Raw genomic sequence first — 27155 nt, 5'->3', positions numbered from 1 at the left:
CAAACAATCAGATTGGTTCTTTATTTTTTAAAAGGCCTCTGAAAATTAAAAGTAGAAATCTGGTTGCTATGGGCAACTGCTCCACTTTTCTACAGTCCAAGTTTTGATAAATCTCCCCATCAAGAGCAGTAAGTGCTGTCCATTTGTTCCATTTATGGCCTTTGCAAGCTGCTTGCACTATTACATGGGAGTAAGCACCTCCGTTCAGTAGAGTCGTCTAAAATAAGTGTATGTACTAATTTTTTACTTCACTCAACTCCTATAAAATACCAGACACCCTATGGAAACCATTCAAGTCAATAGGATCCGTCTGGACCTGGCAATGTCAGTTGTTCTCTGACCTTATCAGGGTCCGTTTTGCGCAAAAAATAATAGACATAGATAATAGAACAGACCCAAAACGGGTCAGAGCACAACCGCAGTGGGAACTTAGCCTTAGCAGCAGTAGTTCTCGACTAGTGGGATGATGGTTAACTCCTGCAAGCCCCTCAAAGGCATCTGAGTGTTCTCAGTGAACATGGCCTAATACTTGTAACCGGGGTGTTCAGAGATCTCCTTATAGTTTCTGCAGCAGAACAACCATCACGGATCAGCATCTGGAAACACTTAAGAAATTGGCCGTCATTCTGTGCTGTGCAGCTGAGGAGCTTCCACTCCCTCCAGAACCCAGGCAAGACTGAGAGGAGAACGTCTCAGCCTCGGACTTTGCTCGCCACTTTCTGGGAGGAAGAAGCCGCACAATGAAAATGCAGCCCTGGCTTGGAAGCAGACTCCTCCTCCTCCTGCTCCTGCCTCTCGCTGCCCTCCCGGACACCCAGTCTCTGGGCTCAGAGGATCAGGCACTCATGGGCTCTCGGGGACCAGTCGTAGTGATCGTAGGGGCCGGGATCTCTGGTATTGCAGCAGCCGAGAAGCTGCACAAAAGTGGCTTAAAAAATGTGAAGATCCTAGAGGCTACAGTGAGAACCGGAGGCCGGATCCACACTCAGAGTTTCGGTAATTCTAACCTGTCAGTGTGTGTGACTAACAGAATTTTGTAGAGACAAGCTTTCGGGATTCCTCCCTTTATCAAGTCCAAAGCAAATCTAAGCTCACAAGCAGAAGACACAGTTTACATCTTACAAATATGCAGGGGTTAAGACAATAGATGTGGAGAATTCACACTAAGATGGGCCATAAATTGTTCTGCTATAGGAACAAGACTAAATAGATAAGCATGAGAAAGAGGGGGGAGCAGGGGAGAGACTGATAATTTAGCAGGACAAAGGGAGATGCAAAAGAGAATCCAGTATAGCTAAAGGTTATAAGAAATTTTGATAATGAGATAAGAAGCTCAAATCCACATTGAGTCCCCTGTTTTTCGAGTCAAAAAACAGTACCATTTTGTCTTCAAATGTTTTTCTCTCTTGTGTGTTTTTGAAATTCCCTCTCAGTATCCTGATTGTAAGGTCATGTATGGAGTGGCCTGTTTGGGTAAACTGATGGCCAACTGGGGTGCAGTAGTCCTATAACAAGACATATAACATTAGGGGACTATACTCCTGCACATCCCCAAATGTGGTCTACATGATACAATGCACCAAGTGTTATATGGGATGCTACATTGGTGAAACCAGCCGGAAACTCAACGAAAGGATGAATCTACACAGACATTCCATCAACCGCCATAAAGAAAATGACTACTGCACCCCAGTTGGACATAATTTTACCCAAACAGGCCACTCCATACATGACCTTACAATCAGGATACTGAGAGGGAATTTCAAAAACACACAAGAGAGAAAGACATTTGAAGCCAAAATGAGGGACAGTATCAAACGCTTTAGCAAAATCCAGAAACACTATATCCACAGCCATTCCTCTGTCAAGGCTTCTACTCACCTCTTCATAAAAGCAAAGTAGATTGGTTTGACAACTTCTATCCTTAGTAAACCCATGCTGGCTATCACTTATAATACAACTATCCCCCTATGTATTCCTGTATGTAATCCCTTATAAGTCCTTCAAACAATTTACCCACAAAGCGTGTTAGATGTACCGGTCTATAGTTTCCTTGGGAAGACCTAGAGCCCTTTTTGAAGATTGGCGCCACATTCGCCTTGCGCCAGTCCCTTGGCACAATACCAGACACCAGTGAATCTCTAAATATCATGAACAGGGGTATAGATATTACTGAACTTACCTCTCTAAGAACTCTTGGGTGTAGTCCATCTGGCCCTGGAGATTTGCTTACATTTATATTACTTAACTTTCCTTTTACCATCTCTACATTAAGCCAGTTCAGTACATTACATGATGTGTTACCAGCACTCACCTGTCCAATGTCAGCTCCTTCTTCCATAGTTAGTGGCGTTGTGACCGGGGTGCGGGGGGTGACAACAGGCTGATGGGGTGACACCACTCTGCCAGCAAACCCCCCCCCCCCCAGCCGGTCCTCGGCGCTGACGGCAGCCACCCCTCCAACCCCCACCCGGTCCTCAGCGCTGCACCCCATCATCCACCAGCACCTCCCAGCAGTAGCACCACCATCATCCAGCAGGGGGGGGTTGCTGGTGGATGATGGGGGTGCTATTTCTGGGAGGAGGTGTTGCTGATCATGGTGGATGATGGGGGTGCTATTTCTGGGGGGAGGTGTTGCTGGTGGATGATGAGGCTGCACCCCATCATCCACCAGCACCCCCCCCATCAGTAGCACCACCACCATGCACCAGCACCCGCCCCCCCCCAGCAGTAGCACTCCTATCATCAACCAGCACCCCCCAACAGTAACACCCCCATCATCCACCAGCACCCTCCCCCAGCAGTAGCACCACCATCATGCACCAGCACCCGCCCCACTCCCCCAGCAGTAGCACCCGTGTCCTCTCCACATACCAGTCCGGATCCTGACAGATATTAACATGAAACTTGTTACTTATATGTCCCATACAAGTCTATACAAGTCTATGGGAAATATATGTTACTGAATAACTTCCAAACAGCTGGAGATATTTCGATAATACTTGGCCACATGTTACATATATGTAAAGACAAAAAGAGAAAAGGCACACGCGCATCTAGTGTGATACCGTGAGATAAGGGGCAAGTGCAATTAAAGTCACACTTACCAAGTAGTGTTGCGCTAAGGGCACAACACCATATAGCTTATTAATCAATGGTGATCTGTCAGCAGCCTCGATCCTCTGGTCGATCCTCGCTCACCAGTCCAAACAATAGAAGCAATAAAAATTATACAAACATGGATCTTTCCAGGCACATAGACAGCGATAAATCAGGTTGAAGAGGCGTCAAAGTTCATTGCATAAGGATCTATTGGGCACAAAGAGCAACGCGTTTCTTGCCCGTAGCGGGCACTTCGTCAGGCAAATGTGCATATACAGATATCAGGCAAACAGACATTTAAATAGACAGTCCCTACATATGTTTAGAAGGTCACGTTAATTAGGCTATTCAGGGTGAGTTACTGCACCAAGACTAGCGAAGTTACAAACAAATATTGATAGATATACCTAAAAACATATTATGGATAAGTATTCCATGTACTTTAATAGATATAAATATGGAAATAACTGTGCAGTGGTCACAGACTCTGTCTACTCTTTTATATCTATTAAAGTACATGGAGGTCGGGATATGACAATATATGAGGATGGGATATAAAGACCTCCTCCTTTGTTGATCTTCCTCCCCAACAACGATTAGGAAGGAAAAACCTTGCAACGCCAAGTACTCAGCTAGTTAATTATATTTTTTAAGTATGTGACCAGGTCTTCAGCCCAGAGATCAGTAATTGGTGATTGTACTTTTGGCCTTTTGGCCAAAGGAGAGAGTTGAATGTGTTGAAAAGTCATTTTGGGTTTTTAGAGAGGAGAAGAGGGAGGTGAAATATGTTTGTTTGGCAAGATGAAGAGAAGAGTAATAGGATTTTAGCATGAATTTATAGTGCAGATAGTCTTATGAAGTCTTAGTTTTCCTCTGCAGACGTTAAAAGGGTACTCGGGTGGAAAACTTTTCTTTTTTTTTATTTAAATGAACTGATGCCAGAAAGTTAAACAGGTTTGTCAATTACTTCTATAAAAAAATCTTTTTCTTTTGGTATTTCTTTTCTGTCACAACCACAGTGCTCTCTGCTGACACCTCTGTCCATGTCAGGAACTGTCCAGAGCAGGAAAAAATCTCCATAGCATATGCTGCTCTCGACAGTTCCTAAAATGGACAGAGATGTCAGCAGAGAGCACTGTGGTCATGACAGAAAAAAATACCAAAAGAAAAAGAATTTCCTCTGGAAGGATTAAGAATTTTTAATAGAAGTAATTTACAAAAGTTTTCCACTGGAGTACCTCTTTAAGCACACCTAGAGCACCGCCGGAGAAAGTAGATTCTTAGCATGTGACAGGGTTGCTGCTGTCTGTGTCAGGAGGGTTAGTATTTTGGGGGGTGCTGTTTTAGTCCAGGGTAGACTTGAGGGTGTCATGGGAATGTTCGGCTGCTAGATTGGGGCAGGAGAGGGAGGAAATTGGGGACAGTAAAGATTGTAGAGCAATGTTTCCCAAACGCGGTCCTCAAGCACCCACAACAGGTCATGTTTTCTGGATTTCCTTAGGCTTTCACAGGTGATATAGTTGCGGTGATGCCCGATGCACTGACCACAATTATACCACTTGTGAAAGCCTAAGAAAATCCTGAAAACATGACCTGTTGGGGGTGCTTGAGGACCGTGTTTGGGAAACACAGTTGTAGAGTGTCTATAAGTTGATTGATGTTTATGGCTTGTAGGTTTCTGTAAGTGTATGAAGTTGAAGTATCCAGAAGAGGATAAGAGTTTTTGATAGAGAAGGAGAGGAGGTTGTGGTCAGAGAGCTCAAAAGGAGAATTATTTAAGAGAGAGCAAAGTATAGAGAAGATCAAGTCCAGCGTATTCACATCCTTGTGTGTGGGAAAGTCAGTAAGCTGTGAAAGGCCAAAGGATGAGGTTAAAGATAGAAGCTTAGAGGCAGATGAGGATATTTTGGTATCAATGGAGTATTAAAATCACACATGATGAGTGTAGGGGTTTCCAAGGAAAGAAAGTGAGGGAGCCAGGTAGCAAAATGATCAAAAAACATTTGTGTTGAACCAGGAGGTCGATAGATGACCATAACTTTGAGAGAAAATCGGTGGAAGAGTCTGAGGGTATGGACCTCAAACAAGGGAAATATAAGCTGGAATTTTTTCCTTTCTATTACTATTTTAATATTCTGGTCGCAGCTACTAGACAGTTGGAGAGGAGGGCTGTTTCCCCAAATTCTCTATATTGGGAGTGTCCCCTTCCCCACCTCTCACCAATGATTGACAGCTCTAACGTCCAATCAGAGAAGTCAGCTAGGGTTGGCAATCATTGGTAAAAGGTAGTGTCGGGAATGCTCCTATTACAGAAAACTCTGGAGAAAAAATTTGCCTCTCAACAACTATGGTGTTGTTTTCTCTGTCCTGCACTAACCTACGCTGTGGATATTTAGGTCTGTCAGCAGTTTAAAGGACATCTGCAGCCTAAATACACTTATCACCTATCCACAGGATAAGGGATAAGTGTTTGATCGCGGGGGGTCCGACCGCTGGGATCCTGAAAAATGCATTGTGGGGAGAGAAGCACCCTGACTCCCCCACCATGCCTGGTATCAGATATGGGGACATGGGAAAATTGAATATAATGCCCCACCCGCAATGCTGATAATGTTGTTTATTTACAAAGTGCATACAGAGTCCAAGGCAAAACGCAAATCCAATAACAGGCAGGGTGTCAGAAGACAGGTATCAGAACAGGCAGGTTACAGAAACCATAGCAGTGCAGGTACACTCCAGGATAAGCAAACAAACAAAATTGCTGAGGCCCAGAACATCAGGTGTGGCCTCTTTAAATAGGGATTGCCTTCCAACAATTGGAAGGGGAACCACTAGGGAGCACACACCAGCCTTATATGACAAAGCCAGTGCTCGTACGTGACCCCTAGTGGACAGATCAGCAAGTCACACATCATACCAGGCAATACAGCAGGAACATGGCACTTAGAATTTTGCACAGCACTGGTAAGACCCAGGGCACATGGTACATTGGTGGTTGCCAAACAGCAGCGTTACAGTGAAGGTCACCGTAAGTTAGAGCAGCGGGGGAAGCAGTGTTGGAAGGTTGTAGCCATGTTTCTGTAAGAGCCAGCAGGTTAAAAGAATCATTTGATAAATAAGTCATGAATCTGGTTGAGTTTGTTGTACACAGATCGAGAGTTTAGGACTTAAAGGGGTTCTCCACTGCCCTGCCTTCCGGAGCTCCGCTCGCAGTGTTCGGAAGTTTATTATTCCGAATGCTGTGTGCGGGCTTCCGTGTTCGAGGCCGCCCCCTCATGACGTCATGCCCCCGCCCCCTTGTGACACCATGCCCACCCCCTCGTGACGTCCACTCAATGGAAGTCTATGGGAAGGGGGCGTGACAGCGGTCTCGCCCCCTTCCCATAGACTTTCGTTGAGGGGGTGGGCGTGACGTCACGAGGGGATGGCCTTGAACACGGAAGCCCACACACAGCGTTCAGAGTAATAAACTTCCGGATGCTGCGAGCGGAGCTCCGGAAGGCAGGGTAGTGGAAAACCCCTTTAATGGGAACAAGAGGGACAGGAAAAGGGAGGCATCAAAATCTTAACCAAGTTAGCAGAGGTTCTGTTAGAGGCAGATATAGCTGTAGAAATATTAATGAAAGGTGGGCCAGGGTTAGGAGCGATATCCCCAGCAGAAAAGTAGAAGAATAAAGAGATGGTTAAGTGACTTGACGTAGCGACTTCTGTGCTGTACCAGGGAATAAGATAATTTAGGGTCATTTATGATGGTGAGCAATGCATGTGAGCAATACATGGGTGAGGGAAGGGACTGATGTAGGTGGAATCCACTGGGGAAATAGGTGGGAGGCAGTTATGAAGTTAAAGGGGTATTCCAGGCAAAACCTTTGTTTATATATATCAACTGGCTCCGGAAAGTTAAACAGATTTGTAAATTACTATTAAAAAATCTTAATCCTTCCAATAGTTATTAGCTTCTGAAGTTTTCTGTCTAACTGCTCAATGATGATGTCACGTCCCGGGAGCTGTGCATGATGGGAGAATATCCCCATAGGAACTGCACAGCTCCCAGGACGTGAGTCATCAGAGAGCAGTTAGACAGAAAACAACAACTCAATTTCAGAAGCTAATAACTATTGGAAGGATTAAGATTTTTTCATAGAAGTCATTTACAAATCTGTTTAACTTTCCGGAGCCAGTTGATATATAAAAAAAAATTTGTCCTGGAATACCCCTTTTAAAGAGCACTGATGTAGAAAAGGAATGTGAGTATGTTTTTTTTTTCCAAGGAATGTCTACTTACTTTATTGGTTTTGATGTTTTATGTGTTACCTTTTGTTCCCTTCTGGTTAAATTCTGTTGTTGCTGTTTTTTTTTTACTTTCTTTTTTTTATATGCACAATTTAAAAATATCAGTTTATTTTTCCAATGCCTTGTTGACTGTAATAAATGTGTAAACCCGCCCTTAATGGTGTTTTTTTTCTTTTAGCAAAAGGCCTGGTTGAGATTGGTGCACAATGGATTCATGGACCATCTCTGGGCAACCCGATCTTCCAACTGGCATCTCAGTTTGGTCTTTTAGGCCCAGATGCCTTGCTTGAGGAGAACCAGAAAATGTACTTTCACAATTATCCTCCCTCCACCCTAGTTATCTACAGTAGTTCTGGAAAAATAATTAATCCAGAAGAGCTAAAAAATATTACAGAGTTGTATAACACCTGGAGGGAGGAAGCCCAGAATTTCACCAGTGGCGTCTGCGATCCTAAAGATAGCGTGGGAAATTTCATCCAACAAAAGGCTTTAAACAGTTCACAGGAGTGGGACAAAGAACTTGCAGAAAAAAATATGGCTTACTTGAGAGCAATGCTCAATATGGAATGCTGTGCATCAGCAGCCCATAGTATGGACTATGTAGCACTCTGTCCTTATGGGGAATACACAATACTTCCAGGGCTGGACTGCACCTTTCCTAAGTAAGTATGGTAAAAAGATGAAAACACAATTTTATGGTGCATTTTGCACTTTGTACTTTTCAATAAATCAACAACATATTTATATGCATGACTGCTGTATGTTGGTGTTTTCACATGCATTTTTATTTCTAGCACTTCCTGCGCTTTCAGGTTAGGTCACACTATCGCTCTGCCAATAAATTCTTCGGTCCTATAATGTTTCAATCATGGGCTGAAGTTTCTCACATTCTGTACCTTTTATCAATGTCACAGGATAATTTATAAGTTCATCTGTGATTGACTGTGCTGTAATACACTCACTAAGGCTGCTTTCACACTATGAAGTTCACCCGTTAATAAACGTATGTTATTATGTATTATTAACAGACGTTTACTAATGGGTGAATTAAGGGATGCTACAAAACATCCGTCATGTACTGGACGTTTTTACACCTCTGCCTACAGACTCCCACAGCCAGGACTACTACTACTCCCATCATGGAACAGACTTGTTTCCATGATGGGAGCAGTAAATCCCTAGCAGCGGGAGTCTGCCGACAGCTGGGGAGGCTACATTAGTGTTTGTACTACAACTCCCATCATTGAACAGAGTCTGTTCCATGATGGGGGTTGTAGTACAGGGGCTGTGGGATTGATCGCACCGGGTCTCACTACTGAAACCCGATGCGATCAGAAGTTATTAAGCAGGGGAGCGGGCGGCATGGTCCGCAACCCTGCGATCACCTTGTGAGGTGTACTGTGACCCCGCCAGCGCATATAAGTATATATCTAGCCCCTGCCAGCGCATACAGTGACCCCGCCAGCGCATTTGTCCTAATTTTCTATTGCAGCTATAAGTGACAACCATACCTATCAGAACGTATTCAGCAGCGCCCCGCCAGATGATCCTGACAGACTATTCATTCATAGCTCCGGCAGCTGTATATGTATGTATATAGATGTGCTGGGGGGGCAGACATATAGTGTTATCTGCCCCCCACAGCGCTTCTATATACATATGCAGCTGCCGCGATATGAATGAATTGTATACCTCTCAGGATCATCGGCCGAGTGGCTGCTGGATGCGCTCCTGACATATATACTTGTCATATACAACGCTGTACAAATGTGCTATATATGACAAGTATATATGTCAGCAGCGCATCCAGCAGCCGCCCGGCCGATGATCCTGACAGGTATACAATTCATTCATATCGCGGCAGCTGCATATGTATATAGAAGCGCTGTGGGGGGCAGATAACGCTATATGTCTGCCCCCCCAGCACATCTATATACATACATACATATACAGCTGCCGGCGCTATGAATGAATAGTCTATCTGTCAGGATCATCTGGCGGGGCGCTGCTGAATACGTTCTGATAGTTATGGTTGTCACTTATAGCTGCGCTGCAATAGAAAATTAGGACAAATGCGCTGGCGGGGTCACAGTATGCGCTGGCGGGGGTTATAGATATATACTTATATGCGCTGGCGGGGTCACAGTATGCGCTGGCAGGGGCTAGATATATACTTATATGCGCTGGCGGGGTCACAGTATGCGCTGGCGGGGGGTATAGATATATACTTATAAACGCGCTGGTGGGGTCACAGATATATACTTATAAATGGGCTGGCAGGGGTCATATTTTTATTAATGCGCTGGCGGGGGCTAGATATATAGCGCTCTATGCCCCCCCCCCCCCAATGAACACTTTTATTATACATATGTCCCCTCACATTGTCCATTTTTAAAACCCCAGGGGGATCGGTAAATTTTTCATATTTAAAGCTAATTGGATTATTCTCTTATACAATTTATACAGAGGATTGATGTGCTGCTGAGTGTCATAGGCCCCAAGACATCTGATCTCGCCGCTCTCTGATGTCTCCTAATAAACCCAGTGACTATTCTTATGAGGAGATTATTACAGTGTTAAAGAATCAATTTGCTCTTACCCAATCAAAAACTGATAGGAGTTTCCATTTCAACAAAAGGAATCAGCTTCCCGATGAAAGAATCGCAGCTTACATCACTGAACTGCACAAATTCTCAAAAAACTGCACGTTTACCAACAGTTTATAGTCACTTTTAAGAGACAGACTTGTGTGGTGTGTGAGATGAGGCCCTTCAGAGGAAATTACTAGCCGTAACCAACCTAACCTTCACTACAGCACAAGAGGGGGCATTGGCCTATAAGGCGGCATTTTATAATTCAAGAGATATACAGACGTCTTCTGGTAAAGTACATAACCCAGAGGTAAATCTGCTGCATAAAAGAGAGCACAGTGCTACATCAACTCTACAAAAGGGTCATCGCTTCATCTTTGGTGGAAATCACAGGCGGGATCAATGCCATTAAAAAAATGCCATCTGCCACCAATGTAAACGTCAGGGCCACCTACAGAGAATTGTGTCGGCGGGAGAACCTCTAACAAGACACAAACACGTAAAAATAGAATTCATTACACAATTCAGCCCATAAGTGTCAGGATTCGGCAGGCTGGAGGTGGATCCTCTGTGTCAGAGAGGGATTGGTGTGGACCGTGTCGGTGGACCGGTTCTAAGTTGCTACAGTTTTCACCAGAGCCCGCCGCAAAGCGGGATGGACTTGCAGCGGCGGTAGCAACCAGGTCGTATCCACCGGCAACGGCTCAACCTCTCTGACTGCTGAGATATGCGCGGTACAAGGGATTAGACAAGAGCAGGGTCGGACGTAGCAGAAGGTCAGGGCAGGCAGCAAGGATCATAGTCAGGGGCAACGGCAAGGAGGTCTGGAACACAGGCTAGGAACACACAAGGAACGCTTTCACTGGCACAATGGCAACAAGATCCGGCAAGGAAGTGCAGGGGAAGTGAGGTAATATAGGGAAGTGCGCAGGTGAAGACACTAATTAAAACCCATGCGCCAATCAGTGGCGCACCGGGCCTTTAAATCGCAAAGACCCGGCGCGCGCGCGCCCTAGGGAGCGAGTCTGGTAAGCGGGTCGGGATGCGCACCGCGAGCGGACGCGTCCCGCATCGCGAATCGCATCCCGGCTGGGAACATTATCGCAGCGCACCCGGTCAGCGGGTCTGACCGGGGCGCTGCGAACAAGAGAACGCTGTGAGTGCTCCGGGGAGGAGTGGGGACCCAGAGCGCTCGGCGTAACAATAAGGTTCATATATCTAGTGATGTACCTAATCTAGATGACAGTGAATGTACCTCAGAATTTGTCAATATTATAGAACCTCAAAAAAGGGGACATAAGAAGCATGCTAAAGTAACACTGAATAGAGTAAAATGCAAAATGGAGGTGGATTCTGGATTTTAATATTCCTTAATTTCTGAGGAAACTTTTTATACATTATGGCCCACAAATATTCCTCCTAAAGTACTGTGAGATCTTAGAATAAACAGGAAGTGGAAATAAAAGTTGCATTTTATGTCAAGGTGTACTATAGAAAAGACAGAGGCTAGCTGCGACTCATTATCACTAAAGATCATCATGCAAGTTCACTAGGAGTAGATTGGTTTGAACTTCTAGGTATTCTGTTACAGGAATACATATGTAAAAGTGGACTATCTGCAGGATATCAATTATGACTTTTCTGTTGATCTTGAGGAAGGTCTAGGAAAATTCACAGAACCACCAATATCTTTCAAACTAGATCCAAAAGTAACACCAATATGCATGAAACCATGATCTGTTCCATTTGCTTTATGTGCAAAAATAGATGCAGAAATTGATCGCTTGGGGACACAAGGTTTATTAATCGGAGTAACAAACCCTACTTGGTCGACACCTATTATCCCTGTTCTAGGGCTAGGACTCCACTGACATTTTTGCCCTGCGATTTTTGTGGCATAAAAACACCAGAAAAAAGCCAGAAATACTGCCACAGTTTTTCCCTGCGTTTTTTCTGGCATTTTTTCTTGTGTTTTTACCTTTGTGTGTAATTTGCCGTTTTTGGCCCCTTTTGGCGTTTTTTTTTACAAAATAGTTGGGTACCAAAAAAAAAAAGGATGCAGTAGGGATGTAAAAATTAATTTAACTAAATGTTTATTTTTTATAACAACATTTTCATAATTTTTTTTATAAAGTGTGTGTGTGTGTGTGTTTAACTTTTTATTTTTTTATTTTATATGTAGTACTACTACTCCCAGCATGAAACACACTGTTCCATGCTGGGAGTAGTAGTACCTGTACTATAGACATATCGCCCGGGTGTCAGTCTGAAAACCGATGCGATTGTCCATTATATAGCAGAGAAGTGGAGCGGCTCTATACAGCACTCCCATCTGCTCTATTCACATCACCCAGAGCTGTGATTGGCCGGATGGTTGCAGCCAATCACAGCTCTGAGGAAAATATGAATGAATGCGTGGCCGGCCCGGAGTACAGTGCAGAGCAGGAATGTGAGCGATGTATACAGCCGCTCCATCTCTGCTATAGACAGGACGATCGCAGCGGGTGTCAGTAGTGAAACCCGCTGTGATGTGTCCTTAACTGCAGGTACTACTACTCCCAACATGGAGCACACTCTGCTCCATGCTTGGAGCTGTAGTACCTGCATTAATAGACAGATCGCAGCGAGTGTAACTTCTGACACCCGCTGCAATCTTTCTATTAATGCAGGTACTACAGCTCCCAGCATAGAGCAGAGTGTGCTCCATGTTGAGAGTAGTAGTAGGAAAGATCACAGCGGGTATCACTACTGACACCCGCTGTGATCCTCCGGTATAATGTATGGATGCGGCCGGCGCTCTCCTATGGTCCCCTGCATGCCGTATATATACACATTCCGATTTCTCACAGAGAGCTGTGATTGGCTGGAGCCATCTGGCCAATCACAGCTCTCTGCGGGAAATGTGAATATGTGTATATATACGTCAGTGCAGGCGACCATAGGAGAGCGGCCGCAGCATCTATACATTATACAGGAGGATCACAATGGGCGATCTTTCATTTAGTACAGGTACTACTACTCCCATCATGGAACAGTGTGTTCCATGCTGGGAGTAGTAGTACTACCTAAAAAATGTAAAAAAAATAAAGTGAAAAACACACTACATTTTTATTATTGTCAGCTACATTTTTATTGCCCGGCCCGCACACATAAATTGATCCCTGTTTATAAATTAATAAACATTTTGTAATAAAAAAGATAAATTTCGTTAGGAACAATTTTTTCCATCACTACTGTATCTTTTTTATAATTTTTTTTTTTAAAGGTACCCTACGAATTTTTTTAAAAAAGGTATCCCCATCACTTTTTTGGATCACTAAAGTCCAAAAAAGAATAAAAACGCCACGTTTCAGGGCAAAAGACGCCAAACTAGGTTTTGTGGGGCATTTTGAAAATGCAGCCTCTGAGCCCGAAATTGCTGAAAAACGCCAAAAGGATAAAAAAAAAATGCCAAACTGAAAAACGCCAAGTGAATCTGGCATTTTGCAGTTTACTATTGACTTGCAGCTAACATCTGGACGCGGCGTTTTATCACTGAAAAAACGGCGTGCAGGAAAATCGGCGTTTTTTACGGCGTTTTTGCAAAAAAAAAACTCAGTGGAGTTCCAGCCTAATGGGTGAAGTCAGAATTTGTGCCGATTATAAATGTACAAGGCTTTTTCAAAGTTTGATGGATGACCTACTAATAAAAATTACATTAAGAAATCTCTTTAATCTCTTCAATGTTGACGCCATATGGTCTCCCTGCTGCCACATCCAGACGCTCTGCGGCAGTGATTCTAATAGCGATGCCTGTAATCTGCAGGTCATACTGAATAACATTATTATTTCACTAACAAAGCGCACTCCCTATTAAGGCTTTCTGTAGCCCAGAAATAGTTGTTTTTAATAGCGATTTGCCATGAATAAATTCAGAAGGAAATTTATTTTTGGGGAAAATTCAGCGAATCAGCTGAATCAAATTTTTCAAAAATCCGCTCATCTCTAGTACACTCCTATCAGTTTTCTTCATAAACTGCTTGAGCACTACAGTATTGCACCCGGGAGCACCCTCTTGGTTATTTAGGCATACATTTTTAGTAAGAATAACTGGAACAGCAAAACACAGAGCTATAAGAAAAACTGCTCCAGAAAAATTATCTCTTGGGGAATACAAGCATTTACTAAGACAGATATGGCGGCAAAAGAGGCCAAAGGTCCTTTTTAAGTTTTGCATTTAAAGGGGTTATCCAGGAAAAAACTTTTTTTTTATATATCAACTGGCTCCAGAAAGTTAAACAGATTTGTAAATTACATCTATTAAAAAATCTTAATCCTTTAAGTACTTTTTAGCTGCTGAAGTTGAGTTGTTCTTTTCTGTCTAAAATCCAAATCCCCATAGCAAACCTATTCTACTCTGTGCAGTTCCCAAGATAAGCAGAGATGTCAGCAGAGAGCACTGTTGCCAGACAGAAAAGAACAACTTAACTTCAGCAGCTGATAATTATTGGAAGGATTAAGATTTTTTAATAGAAGTAATTTACAAATCTGTTTAACTTTCTGGAGCCAGTTGATTATATATATATATATATATATATATATATATATATATATATATACATTTTTTCCTGGAATTCCCCTTTAAATCCTCTCTCTATTTTTCTTCCTAAAGAGTATTTATGTTTGTCTCCTTTTTAGAGGTTTTGAAAGCCTGGTGAACCGCATTAAGGCACCCCTTCCAGATGGCACTGTGTTATTAAACAAAGCAGTGAAGGGCATTCACTGGAATGGATCTTTTCATGGTGACAACTCTCAAGTGTATCCTGTGAAGGTGCAGTGTGAAGATGGTGATAGCTTTTTGGCTGATCATGTCATTGTCACTGTTCCCCTAGGTAAATAAATACACATCGTACTTTAACCTGCTATATTGGTATGGAAAGAGTTTGTTTGACTAAATAGTTCATATGTGAAAGTGGTGGGAGAACAAAATAAAAACTGACATACTGACCTGCTACAGGTGCCATCTCTGCTGCGAAGAGTTTCCATGGGGGAGGTATTACTGGAACTGAACCAGTGGAATAGTGTTGGTAGGCAAGTATGTGTTTTAGTATTTATTGGGGGAGATTTATCAAAGCTGTCTATGTCCCGCATCAATATAGACCAAATTACAGAGCGTTAGGCCGGTCTATTGTGAGCCTAATTTATCAAAAGGAGCACAGCTCTTGATAAATTCTGAGCACTGACTTCGGGATCTATGCTTTAGACGGTATTTAAACCTGCCCCAGCATGGTCTAACATTTCAGTGTACTTTCAGCCGATGCGACTTGTCCATCTAAAATAGACTAGCAGGCATCATGTCTAAAAATCCTCTAAAGCACAAGTAGCACAAAAGTCGCACATATGTAGACTGCGACTTTCTTTGCGACAAATTAAGATGGGAAAAACCAGTCTAAATCCTTTGATAAATACCCTCCATTGTGTCTCTTCCCCCCCCCCCCCCCCCCGACTACTTTTACATATCAAATATTTACTCGGACAAAACCTCTTAAGGTATCACCTAGGTTGAATGTGTGTCATTCAATACTACATTTTTCATAGAGTTTTAGAATCTGAACCCATATGAGTTAACTTGTCACTTGTTCCATGTGACTTTAAAATGTTTTAATTTGGTTTCAGGATTCCTGAAAAAGCGATCTGTGGATTTACTTATCCCTCCTGTTCCACCAAACAAGATGCAGGCTATTAAGAATTTAGGATTTGGAACCATGAATAAAATTTTGGTGGAATTTGAAAAACCCTTTTGGGACCTAAACACTTCTCTAATCCAACCAGTGTGGGAAGGTGATTCTCCTCTTACAGAGCCAAAGAAAAACCTAAAGCAAAACTGGATGAAAAAAATTTCTGGATTTGTGGTCCTGGAACCACCTGCACAGTAAGTGAGAAACTTTAACCTGTTAAAGGGGTTATCCACCATAAGATTATTTTAGTTCGTACCTGCAAGACATTAATGGACATGCTTAGGAAAGAGGCTGTGCTTGTTTTGGGGGCTAAATGGCTATGTTTCGAGATTTCCATAATTCTGTGGCTATCTTTTGGTGAACTGGCTATTTCCTGTTGGAGCATTTTCTCTCAAACTAAAAATCCCATAGTTCCTTGTTTGTAAGTGTGAGGTCACTTTCCTCCCTCACACAGATCAGCCACCCCACCCATTAAACACAAATGAGCTGCATCCCATTGAAAAGACCAGTGTTTTCTAACCAGGGTGCCTACAACTGTTGTTAAAAAAAAGTTTTTACTGATTTTGTTAAAAACAAGTTTTAACTTTTTATTGTTTTAAGTAGTACAATATTCAAAAAACTATATAAATTTGGTATTGTTTCAATCACATTGACCTACAGAATGAAGAAAGCTTGTAATTATTTACTATTAAAAAAAAGCACTGCTTAAAAATGAAATCCCTCAAAAGTTGTATAGCAAAAGTTTTCTTTTCAATTTCCCATAAGTTTTGGGGGTAAGGGGGATTCCCTTTTTCTTTTTTTTTCCCCTCTTCATCCCGGGATCTTAGGGAGGGGGGTTGTTGGTGTGCGGCTGGCTACTTAACCTATCTGACAACCTAACCTACATAGCTACCTTCCTGGTTGCCTAACCTACATGGCTACCTAACCAACATAGCTAGCTACCTACTTACCCACATATTTACATACCTACTAATGTACCTAGCTGCTTACCTACCTACCTACTTATTTAACTACCTAGCTATCTAAATAGCTACTTATCTAGCTACTTGGCTACCTACCTTCTTACCTACTTAGCTAGCTAGCTACCTTCCTACTTATTTACATAACTACTCACCATCAACCTACCTACCTACTTATATACCTACATAGCTATCTAACTACTTATCAACCTAGTTACTTGGCTACCTGCTTACTTACCTACATAGCTACCTACATAGCTACATATCTACTTACCTACCTAACTAGCTATTTACTTGTCTACCTACCTACCTAATAATTATCAACTGGAGGGGGGTTGATCTGCCTACTTAAGGATGTATTTACCTACCTGCCTATATACCTGCCTATGGAGGGACTACCCAATAAGATAATTAACTGTTGTGGGACATACCTACCTGCCTACTGGGGAGATATACCTACTTAATGGGGGACCTACTATTCTACCCACTTTTACTGTGCAGTTTGGGGGCCTATAGATGGGGAGAATGTGTAGAGGTGAGAAGTGCACTGGAAAAATGCAGAATCTAAGATATCCTACCAATGCTGAGATTACGTTTTCGCTGAAAGAAGTCGTCATGGCGGTTTGAGCTAGATGGAGCAGAAAAGGAAAGTGGATACTAGCTGTCAGAAAAGATGTCAAATTGTGAGTCATTTAACTGTATAGAAGGGTGGAAGGGCGTTGAGGCATGCATGCAGGGTCACGCATACTACCAAGAAATTTAAAGGGGTACTGCAGCTGAAATCCACAGGATAGGGGATAAGTAGCTGATCACGGACCTCAGGAACGGCCCTGGTTCTGAGTGAGGAGCATGTGCTGTAGACGGCACACTCTCCATTGACTTCTATGAAGAGACCAGAGTCCAACACTCATCGATGCTCCCATAAAATTTAATGGAGCGTGTGCTGTCTATCAGTAGACGACACACACACGCTGCTCAAGCGAGATGGGGTCCCTATCCACAGGATAGGTGATAACTAGCTGACCTGTGGATAGGGGATAAGTTAATTTCGGCTGCAGTACCCCTTTAAATATTTAATAGGTATATATACAGTACAGACCAAAAGTTTGGACACACCTTCTCATTCAGAGTTTTCTTTATTTTCATGACTATGAAAATTTTAGATTCACACTGAAGGCATCAAAACTATGAATTAACACGTGGAATTATATACATAACAAAAAAGTGGGAAACAACTGAAAATATGTCATATTCTAGGTTCTTCAAAGTAGCCACCTTTTGCTTTGATTACTGCTTTGCACACTCTTGGCATTCTCTTGTTGAGATTCAAGAGGTAGTCACCTGAAATGGTTTTCACTTCACAGGTGTGCTGGTGTGGAGGAGGAGGTGTGATGGTGTGGGGGTGCTTTGCTGATTACACTGTTGGGGATTTATTCAAAATTGAAGGCATACTGAACCAGCATGGCTACCACAGCATCTTGCAGCGGCATGCTATTCCATCCGGTTTGCGTTTAGTTGGACCATCATTTATTTTTCAACAGGACAATGACCCCAAACACACCTCCAGGCTGTGTAAGGGCTATTTGACCAAGAAGGTGAGTGACAGGGTGCTGCGCCAGATGACCTGGCCTCCACAGTCACCGGACCTGAACCCAATCGAGATGGTTTGGGGTGAGCTGGACCGCAGAGTGAAGGCAAAAAGGGCCAACAAGTGCTAAGCATCTCTGGGAACTCCTTCAAGACTGTTGGAAGACCATTTCAGGTGACTACCTCTTGAAGCTCATCAAGAGAATGCCAAAAGTGTGTAAAGCAGTAATCAAAGCAAAAGGTGGCTAGAACCTAGAATATGACATATTTTCAGTTGTTTCACACTTTTTTGTTATGTCTATAATTCCACGTGTTAATTCATAGTTTTGATGCCTTCAGTGTGAATCTACAATTATCAGAGTCATGAAAATAAAGAAAACTCTGAATGAGAAGGTGTGTCCAAACTTTTGGTCTGTACTGTATATATATATATATATATATATATATATATATATATAATTTTTTTTTTTTTTTTTTTACATGTCTTGGCCACAAAAAATTGTGTATAGCTGGGGGAAAAAGGGAAAGGTAATTGAGCTTTTCTGTTTTTTGGACAGAATATATATGGAGTATATGGACAGAATTCATAACAGTATGATATGATTGGTTTTTCCAGGATGGGGCATGTTCTGTGCGGTTTCATTGCTGGAGAAGAGTCTGAATTTATGGAAACATTAACAGATGAAGAAATTTTCTCTTCAATGACTGATTACTTCAGGACATTCACAGGTAAATGACTATTTATACTCTTTTTATTGCAATGTGTTTTTCTTGCTTTTTTTTACAAATTTTTTTATTAGGCTTTTATAAGTAAAAGTAATACAATGTAAAGCTTATGCATAACAAAGATGTTCAGTGTAAGGTAAAAATAGTTCAGCTAGACAGTACACTACATGCACAATGTAATAGTAGGAAAGAAGTACAACTGTAAAGAAGAAAAAATGAATATTGTAATGAGACCATCATCAAACCTTGTGTTTTTTATGTATTTTTCTATTTAATTTCAACTGCAAATCATGAAAAAAAACTAATGTTAACAACTTGGGTTGTATGTCTCTAAACCGGTTGCCCAATCTGCATCTTGCTCATAGACTGGGGTCTCATATGTACAAAATCCCTATGTAGACCATATAAAAGGGGTGGTCCAGATGACAAAACTCCTGTAAACACCTTTAACCCCTTTACGGCATTTGAGTCACATCTGTGTCATAATGTCGGGATGGAACTATTACACGAGCTCAGGAGCTGAGCCTTCCTCATACATTATGGCTAGTACCAGCTGTGCTGCTCAGCTGACACGTATCATCAGTGCCCATTTAACCACCGTAATAGTGCAGTCAATACCCCCTGTCATTTAGTCTCTTTTGTTGCTCCCCTCAACTTGGTGCTAAGTTAAGATGAAACCACATAGGAATTCACTATAACCGCATAACCTGTTTCACTCACAGTAGATATTCAGACGTGTTTGGTATCAAAAAAACCTCCCTTAATATAGCATTTAGGTGGTGATTCACATGTGAACAAGGACAGAACATTCGACATTTACAACAAAGAAAATGTCACAACAGCAGCATCTTTAATATGTATCCTCTTACATGTGTTACAAGCCAGAGTAGGGAAAGTTTGTGCAGGAGAGCAAGATGACGATGAGGCGAAAGAGTGTTCACAGAGGCTAAACACTCCTGTAAACACTCCCTCGCCTCATTGTCATCTCTCTTCCCAGCACCAACTTTACCTACTCTGGCTTGTTACACATACCATGAATGTGAGAATACAAATTGACGATGCCACTGTGGTGAGTGCTTCGTTTCTACTTCTCTTTATTGTAAATGCTAAATAAGTAGTGAAAACAAAAGAGAAGAGCGCTCCATAGCGTAATACCGCTACTGTAGGGTCCAATTTAAAGTGGTATAAAACCCTTACCGAAGGAGGTTTTGTGAGCTCACACACAACAATGGTCTGCGTGGATGAGCGAGTTCATCTGGTCTGCAGCCTCCCCTACCTGGGCAATATTCAGGAGGTGAGGACTTCCGAGGGGCGGTGGGGGATAATGGCGCTGACCAAGATCGGACACGTCTGGTGAGTGAAAGATTTTTTATTCAAATGCAACGCGTTTCACCACGCTTACGTGGCTTCATCAGGCATGACAAACAGGATAAGGAGGGAGTTTATATACAAAATAGTATTAACCCTATCAGGTAACAATACATCATTTTAAAAAATTAACCCATTCAGAGTGGGTAACATCATTACATACACATTAAAAATATAGGATTTACAGAGAACTAATATATAATATATAAAAAGTACAAATAGGATGAATATGATATTTCCACTGCACAGACAATAAATTCTATGGATGCGCAGATGTGCAAAATAATATATAAAATAAATATATATCAAAAAATATATAGATACATAAATATATCTAAATATAGGTATTTTATTGTGAACTCATTTATTAATGTATTCTATCTCAAAAAAATGTTTTTTGATAAATGAATGAGGAATGTATAGGAACACTAAATTAAGTGTACGTGTTGAGAAGGCAAGATGCACACATAATCGCGCATCCATGTACACATATGATTACAAGCAAAATTTATATAATAATATAAAAATAAAATAAAAATAGAGATGAAAATCAAAATGAAATTACAATGAAAAATAAATATTAAATTAAATTAAAAATGAGAATAAAAATAATCATAAAAATTTATAATAAAATTAAAATGTAAATTAAAATGAAAAATATGCAATATAAAAATAATAATAATAATATGGTGTAATAAAGAAATCAGCATGAACAGAAAAAGAGAGAAGAAGAGAAGGGCATCAGAATAATATTCCCCTTACATTTTCAATCGTCTCATTTAATCATTGAGGGACCAATGTAACAAGTTTATGAATTCAAAAGGATTCCCTGTTAATTAAGCGCTGGAATCTACCAGGGCAATCTTCAGGAATATGTTCTAATATAATTAAATGTAAAGACCTCATGTCCCCCTTGTGAATAATTGAAAAATGTCTTGAGACACTATGTAATAAAAATAAATTTTTGATATTCGATCTATGTTTGCAGATGCGGGATCGCACCGTCTGTACGGTGCGACCCACATATTGCAGACCACAACTACAGGTCAAGAGGTATATCGCAAATTGTGTGCCACAATCAACAGAATCTTTTATAAAAAAAAAGTTTTTTTAGTTTGAGACTAAATAAAATTGTCAATTCTGATGCCCTGGATCATACCACAGCATAGACAGCGACTTTTATTACAGGGGGCGCATCCTTTTACTGTTGTTATTTGTGTATCTACCACAGAATTGATGTTTTTGAGTCTGCTTGGTGCCAAAATATATTTCAAATTTTTGGCACGTCGAAATGTGATATTTGGGGAATTTGGAACCATCTCCCTGAGTATGGGATCAGCCAAAATAATAGGCCAATTTCAAAAAAAAAAAATTTTATCTCATTTGCACTGTTGTTAAAATTTAAATTATATTTAAATCTATTTTCCTCATCTGAACTTACATTTTTGGTTTTCACTTTGTTTGTTAAAAAATCTGTTTGTTTCATAATTTTTACTTTATTATACGCTGTGTGCAATATTTTTTTGGGGTATCCCCTATCAAAAAAACATCCCTGTAGTATCATGGATTGTATTTTAAAATCTGCATCTGTGGTGCAGTTTTTCCTGATGCGGACATATTGCCCGTATGGCACACTTCTTAACCAATTTGGATAATGAGCAAAACTCAAAAAACTGTTAACATCTACCTGTTTAAAGTGAGTACGTGTAATGACTTTATTATTTTCAGTTTTTATAATTTCAAGATCTAAAAATTGAATTACTGTGTGTGAAAAATGTGGGCTGAATTGTATACCCCATGTATTCGAATTTAAATAACTAACAAATTCCTCTGCGTCCAACTGGCTACCTGTCCAAATAAAGAATAAATCATCAACAAATCTTTTGAATAAAAAAATGTGATGAAAAAAAGGAGAAGACTGTGCCATGTACTGGGACTCGAATCGCCCCATAAATAAATTAGCATAACTTGGGGTGAAACGAGTCCCCGTGGCACAGCCTTTGGTCTTCCTGTAAATGGTGTCATTAAATGTAAAAATATTGTGCTCTAAAATAAATTGTATAGAGTTCAACAAAAAGAAAGACTGTTCATTTTTTATATCCAGATCATTGGTTAAGAAATGTGCCACACTCTCCAGACCAAATTTTGTGCTGATATTGGTGTAGAGAGAACACACATCCAATGAAAGAAAAGAAAAGGAGGAGGGGAGTGGAGTGTCATTAAGAGCTTGAATTAATTGTGTAGAGTCCCTCAAATAGGAGGGTAACTGTAACACATATGACTGGAGAAATAAATCTACATAATGGGATAAGTGAGCAGTGATCGAATGAATACCAGAAATAATGGGACGACCTGGGGGGTTAACTAAATCTTTGTGCAATGGGGATAGAATCCTTTTTAATATTGAGGAAGGTGTGTTCTCTCCTGTCCAACAGATTTAAATCCACAGCTCCATTTATTAACCGTGTATATAACAGAAAATATTCAGATGAGGGATCACTCAACAATCTCCTCATCAGATAAAATTCTATTCGCTTAGTTGATATACTTTTCCCTATTGAGGATAGCTATACCGCCCCCCTTATGGGCAGGGCGGATAATAATATTTTTGTTTTTCTGTAAAGCTCTCTCTTTAATATTTAAATTATCTCTAAATGAAGATGTTGGTATGTTTTCGCACAATTGATTGAACTCCTTCTGGACAACTGTATAAAATGTATCTATATAATTACCCCTATGATGTAGGGGATAAAAAGATTTAGGTTTAACTGAAACATGTTTAATTGTGAGGTAAGTAATGGTGAATTCTGTGATATGGTCCATGGGATGTGTATCAGTACTCTGTGTGTTTCTTTTAATGATAGAAAAGTGATGTGTTAATGTCAGCTTTCGAATGTACTGATTTAAATCCAGGAAAAGCTGGAAATCACTTGGTTTGGACGTGGGGCAAAATGAAAGACCCCTACTCAATAAGCTTGTCTCATATTCAGTGGGTAAATAAGAAGATAAATTAAATAGTTTCATTGTCTGTTTTTTTTGTGAATTGGTGCATTCAAGTTGGATAGAGGGCTGGGCTCTAGATTTCGATTTTCTAATAGTGGTCCCTCCTCTGCAGCCACGGGGGTTCCTTTTCTTTTTAATTGATGGATTGGTGGGCCTGATATAGTCGGGAAGTAGTATGTGATTTGGTGCGATGTGGATTGAATGAGTGGTGTCTGTAGTGTGCACAAGTGAGGGACAGGAATCTAAAAAAGAATTGGAAGAATGGGTGTCTGTGAGAGTGTCAGAGGAAGTGTCCTGTATAGTGAACAAGGATGTGTCCGGGGATTGTATTGCAGAGGATGTGGATGTAAACTGTGGTGTAGTGGAAGAAAGAGGGAAAGGGCCAGAAGATACAGGTGGGAATGAAGACACAGGGAGACAATTGGGAGAAGGCAGAGAAGGGTCAGGGAGTTTACAGGGGGGACTAAGTGATTGAACAGGAATGGTGTGTCAATGGGATCGTGTCTGTGAAACAGATGGAATAGCAGAATGAGATGAGTGTGTCTGTGAAACAGATGGAAAAGCAGAATTGGGTGAGTGAACCAAGGGTTTAGAACTTGCTATATATGCAGAATTGAATATGGTATGGCCCTGTTCAGACTTAGAAGGTAGAAAATTTGAAGAACCAGCATTAGTAGGGAAACCCCTCTTTGGTCTCACTCCCGTGCCGTCACTGGAGGGTGGTGGCAAGGGGGCGGGAACCCTAGTTTTATGAATAGTAGAATTAGCCATATTTTTAGGTCCATAATATTTATTTTTGTTCATATTTTTTTTTTATTGTTGTACTGATTTGGACCAACAGGATTAGTCTGCGATGGTGGTGTGTATCTGGGCCATTTATGAATTTGGCCACATAGGTAATCCTTCTTGTCCCGAGAGAATTTGTGGACTTTTTTATTTATAGTATCAATTTCAAGTCTGTGTAAACGGTTATAAATCGCGCTGTCCAATTTTGCATAGTCAGAACCATGACAGAACTTGGACAGGGTGCCATGGACTGCACCCCATGGCTGTAGAGGAGGCACCACTATTAGAAAATCGAAATCTAGAGCCCAGCCCTCTATCCAACTTGAATTCACCAATTCACAAAAAAAAAAACAGACAATGAAACTATTTAATTTATCTTCTTATTTACCCACTGAATATGAGACAAGCTTATTGAGTAGGGGTCTTTCATTTTGCCCCACGTCCAAACCAAGTGATTTCCAGCTTTTCCTGGATTTAAAGAGGCACTGTCATTGTTAAAAACTTTTCATATATTGCTGGACTCATTATAATATGACATTACACAATATACACCTGTTAAAAAAAATGTACATTTTCACCTGAAATTCAAGCTCAAAATAGCCACCACTAGGGGTCGCCTGTCTTTTAGCCAGACAGACTAGTCTAGATTTTACAGCATACTGGATACCGGCCGTAAAGCATACCGGTATCCAGTATAGGAGTTTTCTATTGTGTATGCAAAACTACAGATAAAGGATGTGTGGACATGCTGGGAGCTGTAATTTTAAAACAGCTGGAGGCAACACTGCTCTAACAGAGTTATTTACAAACATTGCAGCTTCAGTTGTTACTAAACTACAACTCCCAGCATGCTGAAATAGTCAAAGCTTTCTCGGACTCCTGAATGACAAAGAAGTTGATCAGACATTCATGAGTCTTTGATAGATAGTGACAGCTATGCTAATTAGTAGAGATGAGCGAACTTTTCAAAAATTCGATTCGGCCGATTCGCAGAATTTTTCGGAAATTTTCGAATTTTTTCACGGTGAATCTAGATTAAAAAAGGCTATTTCTAGCCTACATACAGCCTTTGTAGGGGTATAGAACACTTTTCTGTGTTCTAAAACGCATATGGAGTGTGCTGGGTTAGTGAAATAGTACTGTTATTCAGAATAACATGCTGATTACCGGCATCGTTTTTAGAATCACTGCTGCACAGCAGCACAATGACAGAGCCTGGTGGTGGCATCAGTGTCAGGAGACCATATAGTGACTGAATGACAGCGTGGAGGTGTTGGCAGCATGAGGAGACCATTTAGTGGCTGAATGGCACAGCGTTGAGGTGTTGGTAGCATGTGGACACCATATAGTGGCTGAATGACACAGCTTGGATGAGGCTGAAGCATGAGGACACCATATAGTGACTCAATGACACAGAATGGAGGTGTTGGCAGCATGAGGACACCATATAGTGACTGAATGGCACAGTGTGGAGGTGTTGGCAGCATGAGGACACCAAATAGTGGCTGAATGACACAGCTTGGATGAGGCTGAAGCATAAGGACACCATATAGTGGCTGAATGGCACAGTGTGGAGGTGTTGGCATCATGAGGACACCATATAGTGGCTGAATGACACAGCTTGGATGAAGCTGAAGCATCAAATCACCATATAGTGGCAGAATGACACAGCATGGAGGTGTTGTCAGCATGAGGAGACCATATAGTGGCTTAATGACACAGCATGGACATGTTGGCAGCATGAGGACACCATATAGTGGCTGAATGACACAGCTTGGATGAGGCTGAAGCATAAGGACACCATATAGTGGCTGAATGACACAGCATGGAGGTGTTGTCAGCATGAGGAGACCATATAGTGGCTTAATGACACAGCATGGACATGTTGGCAGCATGAGGACACCATATAGTGGCTGAATGACACAGCATGGGCATGTTGTCAGCATGAGGACACCATATAGTGGCTGAATGACACAGCTTGGATGAGACTGAAGCATGAGGACACCATATAGTGGCTGAATGACACAGCAAGAAGGTGTTGGCAGCATGAGGACACCATATAGTGGCTGAATGGCACAGTGTGGAGGTGTTGGCAGCATGAGGACACCATATAGTGGCTGAATGACACAGCTTGGATGAAGCTGAAGCATGAGGACATCATATAGTGGCTGAATGACACAGCATGGAGGTGTTGTCAGCATGAGGAGACCATATAGTGGCTTAATGACACAGCATGGACATGTTGGCAGCATAAGGACACCATATAGTGGCTGAATGACACAGCATGGACATGTTGCCTGCATGAGGACACCATACAGTGGCTGAATGACACAGCTTGGATGAGGCTGAAGCATTAGGACACCATATAGTGGCTGAATGACACAGCATGGAGGTGTTGGCAGCATGAGGAGACCATATAGTGGATGAATGGCACAGCCCGGAGTTGCCAGCAGCATGAGTAGGCACTAGGCCTTCACAATCCCTAAGATTAAAAGATGAATTAAGAAATTTAAACCGGAGATTTTGGATAGCGGGTGCTACCTATGAGAAAATTTGAAATGACCAGACCCAGGCCCCACAGCGGCATCAGTAACCCATATATTGCCTGAATGACACAGCCTGGAGTTGGCTGATGCACGAGTACACACCAGAGCTTTACAATCCCTCCAAAAAAACACCACAATTTTAGACATTTTTGAAAAATATTTTGGATAGCGGGTGCTACCTATGAGAAAATTTGAAATTACCAGACCCAGGCCCCACAGCGGCATCAGCAACCCATATATTGTCTGAATGACACAGCCTGGAGTTGGCTGATGCACGAGTACACACCAGGGCTTCACAATCCCCCCCCAAAAACACCACAATTTTAGAAATTTTTGAAAAAGATTTTGGATAGCAGGTGCTACCCATGAGAAATTTTGAAATTAACAGACCCAGGCCCAGCAGCGCCATCATTTTTTTATTTGAAATTTAAAACAACCTTTGCGTGTCCCGGACCCCAGCGTGTGGGTACGAAGGAC

The 27155-nt window shown here is 41.5% G+C and overlaps 1 protein-coding gene across 1 annotated transcript in view; it reads left to right on the top strand.

Moving 5' to 3' along the window:
• The first annotated feature begins 503 nt into the window (after positions 1-503).
• The window catches only part of LOC130282037 (peroxisomal N(1)-acetyl-spermine/spermidine oxidase-like), a 68215-nt gene continuing 41563 nt past the window's right edge, over positions 504-27155 (top strand). Inside the window, exons 1-5 of the mRNA XM_056529870.1 lie at positions 504-996; positions 7574-8057; positions 14664-14857; positions 15642-15897; positions 18866-18978. Of these exons, the coding sequence (XP_056385845.1) occupies positions 741-996; positions 7574-8057; positions 14664-14857; positions 15642-15897; positions 18866-18978 (1303 nt within the window). The 5' untranslated portion in view covers positions 504-740. The remainder of the gene's footprint in view (positions 997-7573; positions 8058-14663; positions 14858-15641; positions 15898-18865; positions 18979-27155) is intronic.

The sequence above is a fragment of the Hyla sarda genome, chromosome 7 (genome assembly GCF_029499605.1).
Source record: "Hyla sarda isolate aHylSar1 chromosome 7, aHylSar1.hap1, whole genome shotgun sequence".
NCBI lineage: Eukaryota > Metazoa > Chordata > Amphibia > Anura > Hylidae > Hyla > Hyla sarda.
Note: the sequence above shows the minus strand (reverse complement) of the source record. Positions and strands in the feature narration are given on the sequence as shown.